General features: G+C 33.7%; 1 protein-coding gene across 1 annotated transcript; it reads right to left on the reverse strand.

The window, feature by feature from the left end:
* Positions 1-1,752: 1,752 nt before the first annotated feature.
* Positions 1,753-7,480, reverse strand: LOC104114791 (protein EIN4). The gene is made up of 2 exons (XM_009625322.4): positions 5,294-7,480; positions 1,753-2,587 (listed from the first exon to the last, which is right to left on the reverse strand). The coding sequence occupies exons 1-2, from the start codon at positions 7,046-7,048 to the stop codon at positions 2,042-2,044; spliced, it is 2,301 nt and encodes a 766-aa protein (XP_009623617.1). The 5' UTR covers positions 7,049-7,480; the 3' UTR covers positions 1,753-2,041.
* Positions 7,481-12,066: the final 4,586 nt, after the last annotated feature.

Genomic DNA, 12,066 nt, shown 5'->3' on the forward strand with positions numbered 1-12,066 from the left:
AAATAATAAAAAGGAGATTGTACAAAATAGAGTAAATAACAGAGGTGAAGAAATTAAAAGAATTTAAAAGAAAGAAGATAACAGCAAAACAGCTAGGACTTCAATGTATAGTTTCAGTGCTTTAACCATGGCACATACCGTCATTTTGTTACTTGGGGTGCCACTCTTTATATATGTTCAATAATTTGAGGAAAATACTAGTACATATATACGATTTTACTCGAGCGATCGGGCGGCGTACCACCCCCAAGCCCCTACATAGATCTGCCCCTGCTTATAAGGGTGTAATTTCTTCAAAATTTTAGATTCCAGATCGATTCAAATACAAAATATTATATTTATCATTTTATTTTAAATACAATTGTAATTAAATAAGATAATTTTTATGATAAATATAATTTATTTTATGATAAGCATATAATCATAAGTTATAATAATTAATAAATTGACAAAAGTTTCTCAGTAAAAAAAAATAAACCTAAATAGGATAATATATTTGAAGAGAAACAATGTCTTCATCACCACAACACTTTGAAACCAATACACCAAAAATTTGATATGTCCTCATTTATTACATACAGTTCAAAGATTAATACAAAATCACATAGATATAAATATGCAAAGGAATAGAGAATTTGCTTACCTCAAATAGTCAATGAGAATTGCAAACTTGAAGAGATGTGGGGTTTAGGTTGAAAAAATAAGTGAGGCAATGAGTATCGATGTAGGAGTTTTGTTTTGAAAAGGAATATTTTAAGGATAAAATAGTAAAAATTTTGGCCAAACTTAAAGTGCTTATAAGCTAAAAATCAATAAGTTAGGGGTGACCAACTTATGGCTTTTGGCTTATAAGCACTTTTAACTTTAGCAAACGCGTAGATAAGCCGAAAAGTACTTATAAGCTAGTTTGACCAGCTTATAAGCTTAGCCAAACACCCTCTAAGTCTTTTTTGTTTTTCTTCTTTACTCTTTCAATACCTATATACTTATAAAAGTCCAAATAAAGAGTAACACATTAAGGTAGTTGTGGCAAAATGGATAGAAAAAATAATTATCCATCCATATTATTCTGAAAATGGGTCGGATAATAAATTTTTTAAAAATGGGTTAAAATATAGATATGATCCATATTATCTACTTAAAAATAGATACTTAATGGATAACCAATAGGTTTAACTTTTACCTTTGCAAAGACTCAAATTTGAGAGACTAAAAATTCTCTCGAAAGTGATCACATTCAAGAAGCGACCATCGGTTAACCCTTTTTTTTTATCCTTATTAAATATGGGCATGTCAAATATTTTATTCATTTTTGCATTATCCGTTTTCGACCCGCCTATATCTAACCAGACCCGCCCGTTTGCCACTCCTTTACTGAGTGGAGGGTGATAGGGTGTGTGATAAGGGACCATAAAAGAAGTGAATTAAAAGAAACTTGTAGTCTTAAATATGCCATTAACATTTGTGACAATAAAAATTTCTCATTAAGAGTAAAAGAGACAGTTTAAAGTTAAATTATATAAATGTGGCATTCCTTTTAGAAGGAATGAACAAGGAAATGCATTTGGTTGAAAAAGAATCATCTTTTTTATCGAATAAAACTTCTAAAAACTTTAGTAAAAGGTAATAAAATTGGAAACCAAAACTAAACAAAGTGCCAGGAGACAATTTTCAAGCATAAGCCTGTCATATGGATTAATTGAGATCAGAAGAGATCATGTGTGAGGAATAAGTATAAGCTTACAAGTCCTCTTCAAATCAGTAACATTCTCCTTGTTTCTTTGGAAAAAAATGATGGAATCCATACATCTTACATATCCCACTTCAACATAAGCCAAGAACTGAAAATTTGCAGGCTGACCTATATAGTTACATAGTGGAAACTACATGGTTAGGAAGAAGCTGGTTTCATCTTAACAAAGATGTAATGTAATGCTCTATCTCTCTATATTGGTATGATTAACGCTGTCCGATCTCCGGCTCCTGCTGTTTTCCAGGACCATTTTTTAGGTTTGTTTTCACCATTAGTAGTACTATTACCTCACAAGCCATCGACACCACCCCGTTGAAGGACTCTTTGAAGTTCATCAGCCAAGCCTTGTAAGAGAACAGGTTTCCTTATTAGACCATTCATTCCAACCTGTAGGCACCTTTCCCATACATGTTCCTCTGAACTTGCAGTTAAGGCTATGATCAACGGCCAACTACGGCTGCGAAATTTGCGCACTCTCAATGCCACTTCAAATCCATCCATTTCTGGCATTTGAAGATCCAAAACGACAACTTGAAAGGTTGTTAATGGAGGACCTAGAGCATTTAGGCATTGAAAACCAGTTGAAACAGCAGTTACTTGGCAACCTAGTTTTTCTAGCAGCTTTCTTGTTACCAGTCTATTTACATCATCGTCGTCCGCGAGGAGTACATTTAGGCCTCTGAACATTGTGCTGGAAATTGGTTGCTCCAAAGGATTTCTATATTCAAACATGCGTTTCCTAAAAGACGACTGTTTTTGAAATCTGAGGATAAGAGTCATCCCTTGTGCGTGGCCCTGCGCGTTCGAAGACATCCATATATTTCCCTGCATCATCTGGAAATTTTATGCAAAAAAACATGCAGGTCAGAGTAAGCAATGTGGTGATCCAGATATTACTTAATCACATTCATGAGCAACTTACTGCTTCAGATAGCAGAGGTAAGATCCAGAAAGAAAAGAACAAAAAATTTCTTGCCTGGATTATTTATTAGTATCATATGCAGCATCTAGAAACTTATATGCAATGAAAAAAAAAAACAAGAGAATATAATCAATTCGAAGGATGAAACCTCATACCAAAGGAGAAAAGGCCGTGTTCAGACTAGTTTCAGCCATGGTGGGCGATTGTTAAAAGTAACAAAAGCACACTACAATGACATTTCACAACTTTAAAATTGAAAAACATAGATGTCATAATCTCAAAATCACATGATCTGTAGTCACACCGGCAAAAATCAACTTGAACAATCAGTTGATTCAGATATTTCTACAAGGTCACTGAAAGCACTCCTCGATCTTATGACATCCGAAACACTAAATTTCCAAACTTCCAATACTAAAATTAAAGGTAAACGGCAATATGTACCGATGTTGTCTGCAGAAGCCCGAGGTTGAAAGGAGTACCAATTGCGCTAGAAGTTAAGATACAAAGACAATGAAGGTATATCTTAAACCCCAGTCAGGATGAGTAATTTATCGTGTGAGTATTAAACGGTAGTATACACCATTTCAAAGTCATAGGCTACTTCTCACATTACACCTAAACATCGAAAAATTCAGCCCGGAAGCTCAACTAGTGAATATTCTTCTTCAATATTCCTATTTGGCTGATTAAACATAAACAAATACAAGTAAGGAGTCCCAATCTATCTCACCCATTAAGGCTCTAAAGCAACTTGATAGAGCCAGGATTTAAAGTTTATGGGTTCAGGATTCCAGTCAAATTTAAATTACTGGGTTCATTAATAATTTCTACACACCAATGAATGTCGACAAATACAGGGCTTGGACCAAAGTTACTGGGTTTGGCCGAACCCATAACCTACACACTAGCTCCGCCCCTGGGCAGGTAGCATTTACTCAATGCATTTGCTGGAACTTCTGATAAGTTCTGCCAATATTTTCATCAATAGAAGAAATCCAGAACTTTCCCTGCTCATTTTGGAATTAGTTAGGACTTAGGAGACATGAGGTCAAGGCCACAAACCAGCAAAAGCCAACCCCCTTGGACTCAACTAAATTGAAGCCAACTTCTTTATCTGGATGCTTAAGCACACATCTTTCTTCTCATATCCCCCCCCCCCCCCAAAAAAAAAAAAAAAAAAAACCTCCCTCCCACCCTCTCACACACAAAAATCTGTTGCATGAAGATGTGCAGTTTTACATATCTATTTAGGTTATTATCTGAATAAAGATGCTTGTGTGTAGTTTCGCATTAGGAACTAAAGTGAAGCTAACTTAAATGTTACCTATTTAAGAGAACTCACTACTATTCTCTATTCTTATCAGGATAAGAATGGCTTACATGGTATTTTTGGTAGTCGGTTCTAGATCTCTCCTATTTGGCTATTTCAATTTTATTTAGAGGTAAAACAAATTTCAGAAGAAACTTCAAAAAAATCTAGTATTCTCGAGTGATGAGGCTTCGACAACTGCATAAACTTTCTCCCTACAAAATACTTCCATTAGAAGATAAGCACAAAGAGGTTGAATGCCAGCATAATATGAACATATGGAACATTTGGCAGTTAATATGTACACTTGACATCTCTCCAGCATATTGCGGCCTAGAAACCTCTTAAGCTAATCCTTTTACAAATGAAGAGTACTTAAAGAACCATCTTCCACACAAGAAGAAGTCCTCAAGCTGCATCTTGTTCTCTGAGATTTCAGCAACCCGGTGGTCAATAAGAAAAAAGGGGACCTACATTTTCATTAAATCATTCTATCAAATAGTTTAGCAAAAAAGTCTGAGTTGGAAGCCTTGTTAGCCATCCATTTATAATCATTAACTCGAGTTCCTCCTTAAAAGAATTTTCTTTCTGGGTTACTAAGTGGGTGATCTTAACAAAAACTTGAACCTCAAGGGAGCAGACCGATCCTTCACATTCTACGCATCAATACCAAACAAGTTGGGGTCGGCAATATGAATCCTCATTCCTTTCATTTAGCTCAACTCATATCAGATCCTTCACATTCAACCTTTTTTTAAGAAGACAGTTTGGCATTTGTTGGCAACCTTCGGAAGACATCAGTCCTCCCCAGACCCCATTTATGGGATCAAACTGGGTTTGTTGTTGTTGTTGCTTCAGAAGACATCAGTCCTCCTCTGACCATTTTATGGAAATTTTTTGAAATGGTCAACTCCTCCGACCATCTTATTTTATGCATTTCCCACTTTAGGATGTTTTAAATGTTTAGCACACTTCTATCAATCGCCACATTTTATGCACCATTCACAAGTCTCAAATTTTATTAAACAATCTAAAGTTAAGAGTGTGATTTGTATTTTTTAACATTAGATTACTTCCACACGTACTGACTATACTATGTTCCTCTACCACGATAAATATAGTATGCAACTCAGAGTTGCCCCTAAATCTCCAAGCAAATTCAAATTCAATACCTAAACACAGACACACATTCCAGCATGTACGAATTCACTACAGGCCATGAACATTACTTCTTATAGATGTTCAAGAACTATAATTATCTACAGATAACTACTAACTAAATCAAGAAAACAACATGTATTCTAACCTGGACAAGCTTTTTGCACATGCTGAAACTCAAACCCTCTGTTACCTCCTTGCTATTATGCCTACTTCCACCAAAGTGAATGGTGGAGATTGAGCTATCTGATTGAGTGCCTTCAAGACTAACCTCAATTTCAAATTTTATAGTCACATATTCATCTGTCGCGTTTGCTCTTCTTGTTCCCCAAACTTTGTCATTCCCACCATCTGCTCCAGTCTCTATAACCACTCTGAACACAACAGAGCCTTTTCCGACACTGACGTTTAATAAATGTCCAACCATATGCAGCAAAACTTGAAACGTTCTCTTTTCATCGCCCATCACCTGATTAGGCAAAGAAGTCGGAACATCCGTAGAAAACCCAAACCCCTTGTAAACGCACAAGCACTTAACAAGACAAGAGGCCTCCCTGACCAGTAAATGCAACTGAAACGGCCTCATTTCTACTGGGAACCGTCCGTCATCTTTGGCCGATATCTCCATCGCATCATTTATTAACGTCGAGAGAACAGTGCTTGTTTTCACCATTGTCTCAACAATAATCTTCTGGTCAGCGCTTGATTTCTCATCTTGAAATATGGAGAGCAAACCCAAAATTGAGTGCATCGGCCGCCTCATCCCATTGTTCATCACCTTCTGAAACGAAGCTCTTGCCTGGCTTGCCTTCATAGCGTTCTCTTTAGCCTTCTGCAGCACACGATTCCTCATTTCTAGCTTCTCCCTCATTGTCTGAGACTCTTCAAGCACAGTGGCATGTGATAATGCCACGGCCACCTGATCAGCAACTACTTCTACTATCTCCATCTCATTATAGCTCCAGACTCTACCGTCAGCACTCGAAAGTACCAACACTAAAATGGCGTAACGAGTGTCAACCAACTCTGGAGTCCCACCTTTGAAGTCCGATGCACGAAGCAATGGCATCCGAATTACTGCAACAGCACATGGTTCACCAGATCCTCCACTGCTCGAAACTGCAAGAACCGAATCTTGCCTCAGTATCCTTACCCCCTTGTTCTTTGTTATCTCTAACACATCCGGATCATTAATTGGGAGCGAACGATGAGATTCTGCTGCAGAACTAGGGCTTAACTCATGTGTCAAGTTCATTTGTGACCTACTTTCATTTGGCATCCAAACTGCACAATTCTGCAGCTTCAATGTTTTCGAAAGTTCAACCAGAGTAGTGTACAATATTGTGTGCTTATCAAGTGACTTCCTAATTTCTTGTGTCAACATACGGACGTGCATGCTTGCCTCAGTTTGTTTCTTCATAATAACAACCTCTTGATCTAGCTCTAAAACATTCTGTGCCAAGAACAATTCTCTGACTTTTATCTTAAGGAGAAGAGGGAACAGAGTCAAAAGGGTAATTGCAGTTGCACAAGAGACAAGGGCAGTAAGGATTTTGGCAACTGTTAGGGACAATATCAATTGAAATGAAGGGTGAGGACCATAAGTCCATCCATTGAGCAAATGTGTCAATCCACAAAGAACTATAAACAACACGAATTCGACTAGAACCCATTTAAAAGGAAGATTGGAGCGGCTAATGAAGTAAAGCAACTCAAGAGGGATTGAAAAGTAAGCAACAGCAATAAAGAAGTCACTCACTTTTTGGCACTCTAAAATGGTACTTATGCTCCAAAAACCATCTTCATCACAGCAACCAAAGAGTTCGTTATCATTAGCTGAAACAGATATAATGACCAAAGAAATCAACAGTCCCAAAAACAACCACCTTAACATTGCCAACATCTTAATCCCTCTTTCAGTCCATCCGCTAGGCAATCTTGAAATATCAACTGAATTAAGATGAGAGCAGAACAACCATTGGACTAATGACCAAGTTCCTAGAATGAGATCTCATTGGCTCAAAGCCTTATTCTCAGATAATATAAGCCCCCAATATAAAAATAATAAAAATGATCTGTCACATGTCTAGATCTAACCTACATACATGCTTAAAGATCTAGCACACCCTTTTGACCCAAGTCCCCAAATTTTCAATTAAATTAAAATTCATCAAACTATTCTTCTCTCAGTAAGTTCTTTCCTAGATTTTCTTCTGTACACTAAGCAAAATGAAACCCCAAGTATTTTTTTGAAAAACTAGTAAAAGAGCATCAAAGTTCTAATCTTGAGCTAAAATCTGGAGAGAAAAAAATGATGTTGAAGAAAAAAAAAAAAGCACCTTCCTCTGGAGATTTAAGCTCCACAGGAAATTCTTTGTATAACAGAAAAGTTGGTACTGTTTTCAAGAATCTTTAACCAATTTCCTCAATACAAGAAAACCCAAAAAAAATATCTTAAAAGGAACTTAATTGCATAGAAATGAAAGTAGGAAGGTGAAAAGTAGGTAACTTTGATCTCAAAATGATACCAACAAAACAAAAGGACGCAATCCCTCTTACCAAAATGCCACCTTTTGAAATGGCAAACACCTAAAAACACTTTGTCAAAGCCACCAAGGTTAGTTAAACCTACAACACACAAAATCAAGAAAACCCAAAAAATTGACCCCCTTATTACTATTTCAGCTAAGACTAAAACCCCAGTACTAATTAGATTCTTTGACTCATTGTTGAAGAAAAAAGACACCACCTTTACCCCTTTTTCAATGAGGAAAATTGGTCTACTCGTTTTGAAGAAAAAAGAATGAGTAAAGCAAGATCAAGAAAAGAGGAAAATTCCAATAAATTTCTTTATTTATTTATTTGCATACTTATATTAATTTAAGTTTTTTAGGGTCCACAAAGCTTACATGAAGAGAACCTAGACGTTCTCAATCCATGTCACTGTCTGTCAATCACAACAAGGCTCTAAAATAGAGTAAACTAAAAAGTGCTTTTTGCAAAATCACATTTTTTTATGTGCAGTTCTTTTCTGAAGTTATCTCCTATTTTTTGGGTGTATATGTACAGTTATGTGGACACCATACTTACTGGGGTTAATCTGACGGCATTAATTTAATGTACTAATTTGCCTAGCAATTTGTGTTTAAAAATTAAAAATCGTATGCAACGACGTCGCAATCTTGACCGTTAAGGCAGTATGCTGTGGCTTGTAACGGTTGATCACTTTTGCCTCATTATTTTTGAGCTATCAACTCCCACAATTTATTGGTCTGATTAATTTAATTTTGCGAATAAAAAAGATCCGTTAAATGAGTAAGTAGCGTTTGGACATAAAATTTATAGTAATTTAAAAAAAAAAATAGTATTTGAAGTAAGTCGCTCCCTATCAAAAGTTCTATAATTTCGTTGTTCGATTAATGATAAAAAAAATTTATCATTTCATTGAGCCCCCAATAATTTGATTAGTGAACTAGTTAGTTGAGCTGACTCAAATTTTCGTAGCTCAAGTAGAAGTAAAGAAATTTTATCATCTCGTTGCACCCTTTTAGCTTAATCAATGAACTAACTCAGTTGAATTAATTATGTTTTTGCCTCATTAAAATCATCTTAAAATCATGCAATGATGATTGAGATAGAGTGTATACTTTCCACGTGATTTACACAAATAGGACTATTCCGCACTATTGTTAAACTTTTGTCCAATTTAATAAGTTTGTATAAAAATGGCCTCGGGTTATAATTTTGGTGTACAAGTTTTTGCCGGATTTATAAAACTTAGTCTTGTTCACAAGTTATGTTAGACGAAGCACTAGTTTGGTACAAATTATTTTCAAGATTTAACGTTTAGGTAAAACTTGACTTATTTCACAAGTTAAGACGATCGTGCATAACTTTGTTCTATTTACAGAATTTGTCTATATTGTTCAATTATTCATATTTTTTATTAAACTATTTAGATCATTCAATACTTATTATCAGTCTAGCAACGTTAATTTCATCATCTACACTAAATAACTACATCTATCTAGTTCAAGCACGATGTATTAGAAATCAACACCGGATTTGAGCAAAAAATAGGAAAAAAGTTAGAATCTAAAACACTCGACAATAAGAAGAAGAAAAATCAACACGACAAATATGCAGCAAAAAATAGAGACAGGAATCAAGAGAAGATGGAGTGAGGAGTAAGAAACGAGAATATATGATAAGGTTAATTACACTAAACGTTCTTGTAATATGACTTAGTTTCGAATACATCCTATATATTATAAAATCAAACACTTGCACCCCTAATAATAAACAAATCTACACTTACACTCCCTATGAGTAATGCATGTTAAAATATACTTAAAAGATAAATTGTAAATAAAAAGCTTTATGTATTTATTTTTATGAAATTTGAAAAAAGGATAAACATTTTTGTTGAAAATCTTGTTCATGCCTTTGATTAAAAAGAAAATAAATATTCTTTGAAATATATTCTTTAAAAAATATTAGATAGAAAAATAACCAAAATTATATAACTAAGATAACTAGAATTTGTACTTATTTGGCAAAATATTTTTATCTTTCGAAACTCTTAAATATGATGATATTATCGTTATTTTTCTAAAAATATTTAAACCTATTATATAATGAAAATTCTACACAAATAAAACTTCACATAAATAAGTAAATTTAAGATAATTTTGAAACAGAAGTAAATTTTATAATCATATTTTAATGTATTCAGTTCCGGATCTCACTACCTGGGTGTGCGTAGGATTTTCATAGTATAATGATCTAAGTGTTTGATTTCAAAATATAAAGAGTGTCGAAACTAAATTATATTATAGGATCGTGTTTAGTGTAATTAACTCTATATGGTGTACATAAAAAATGCTCACGTAAAATAAAACAAAGTTTGAGCTAAATCACATAGAAAAATCGGAGGAGGAGGAGGAGGCGTTGAATCAAGATTTTTAAAATGATGACAAAAATTTACCGACACCCTGTGAAATTAATAACGTTAATTTATGTCTACTGCACTATCTAAAAGTGGGGGTAATTAGTCAAGGTCAAAAAAATATATCATTCGCTTATTTGACAAGATCAATTCACCTTTCTAAATTCTTGGTATTAATCAATGCTTTACCACATATTATTTGCCTAATCTACTTTGTTAGGTGAGAAAATGAGGTGAATAATTCGAGCGTTCTTGTTCAATTAGCAACCAGTGCCTATTTTTAATTTTAAGTACAAAAAAACTTATGTGAATTTTCTTTATTAATAAGTATCTTACATTAGTTTAAAAAAATCAACTCGATAGTAGTCGTTTCACAGCTAATTTAACTAGTTCTACGCGATTCAAATTATGATTTCTTATCTTAGTTATAGATGTCGTTTTGAAAACGAACTACCGATATTTTTTCAAATCATATTCCATTTTAATGCACAGCAATATCATTTTCCACCTTCTTTCTAAATAGTAGCAACAAATCAAATGTCGCCGAAAAGTGATTTTACAAAAATCGTGCCTTTTCTCATAATAAAATAGTTGAGTAGCTGAACAAATATATTATTTTACTTTAAATAAGTAGAAATCTTTCTTCAAAATTACTAATATCAAACTTCTCCTACACTAAGAAGTAAGTACTAATTCATTTTTAAAAGCAGTTGAGTCTTAGTGTTTATTTATCTTTTTACTCGAGAACGCTATTTTGTATTTACAGTTAGCATAAGAATCTTTTTCGTTTATCTAAAGTCATATAAAACTTTTTTTTATTCGGCAAACAATGGAGAAGTCTCATAGAGCTTCAAGTAGGAGTAAACCCGAAATCCGAATTTTTTAGATTTTTGGTTTGAATTTTTGGATTACGAATTGGGTTTTGGATTTAATTTTTAAAATTTTTAGATTTTGAATTGGATATTGGATTTGGTACTTTGAATTTTTGGATATCTGAAATTCTTATACTTTATATTTAGTCCATTATACATATGTCAATAATAATAAGTTCAATACACTACCCAAGATATTATCTCATATATTCAATATTAATTACTAAATTATTGTGAGAATACTTTCTATTTGGACATGATTTTACTATTTCTACTTCTTATCGTCGTATTAATGTCTCTATTTTATTTTTTTTAATAATAATCTCATTACTTGAATACTTCATTTGGATGATTGCGGTAAAAATAAGGAACTTTTCAAGCAATTTAACATGAGTACTTCATTTGGATATTCATTTTTTATAAAAAGAAGAAACATCTCAACTTATAAGTTCAAAACCGAAAATTCAAAATATTCAAACCTATTAATCCAAACTTAAAAAATCTAATTTGGATTGGATTAGGATTGTCATTTCTTCAATCCGAAAACCGAAAATCCAAACCGAAATTTTCATATGCAATCTGAACTGTCCGAACGCTCATCCCTAACGAATCAGTCGGTTAACTTATTTTTTTATATGTATTAAATATGATCGTATCGAATATTTTATTTATTTTTATCTAATTCATTTTTAACCTGCCCCTATTCCTTAATTTGGAAAAAAAGCTTATATTCTACATAGTTCTATTCTAGTTGACATACAAAAATATCACGTAGTCGTAGACCAAGGTGGAAAAGACATACTACAAATTAGGAAAAGTACTGTTGGAACTACAATATCAATATTGTCCTTTTCTTCCCAATTAAAGATATCTTCAGATCAAACGCTTTATATAACTTTGAGTTTGTAAAATCACAAGCGGTGGCCAATGAGGGTTTTGGTTGAGCACGTGAATTTTAGAAGAGAAAGAGTAAGCCAAGAATAGAAACTTCGACAGTGACAAACACCATTTATTTATTATTTCATAATAACTCTACATGTTGCGTCAATTTTTGGTCCATGTATATCTCCCCACTATTAATTTCCGCATAATTAATCTGGA

Source organism: Nicotiana tomentosiformis, chromosome 5 (genome assembly GCF_000390325.3).
Source record: "Nicotiana tomentosiformis chromosome 5, ASM39032v3, whole genome shotgun sequence".
Lineage (NCBI taxonomy): Eukaryota > Viridiplantae > Streptophyta > Magnoliopsida > Solanales > Solanaceae > Nicotiana > Nicotiana tomentosiformis.

Coding starts and splice junctions, on each gene's coding strand:
- LOC104114791 (XM_009625322.4), bottom strand. CDS start 7,048: ATGTTGGCAATGTTAAGGTGGTTGTTTTTGGGACTGTTGATTTCTTTG. Junction 2,588..5,293: donor TGTGCAAAAAGCTTGTCCAG/GTTAGAATACAT, acceptor TAAAATTTCCAG/ATGATGCAGGGAAATATATG.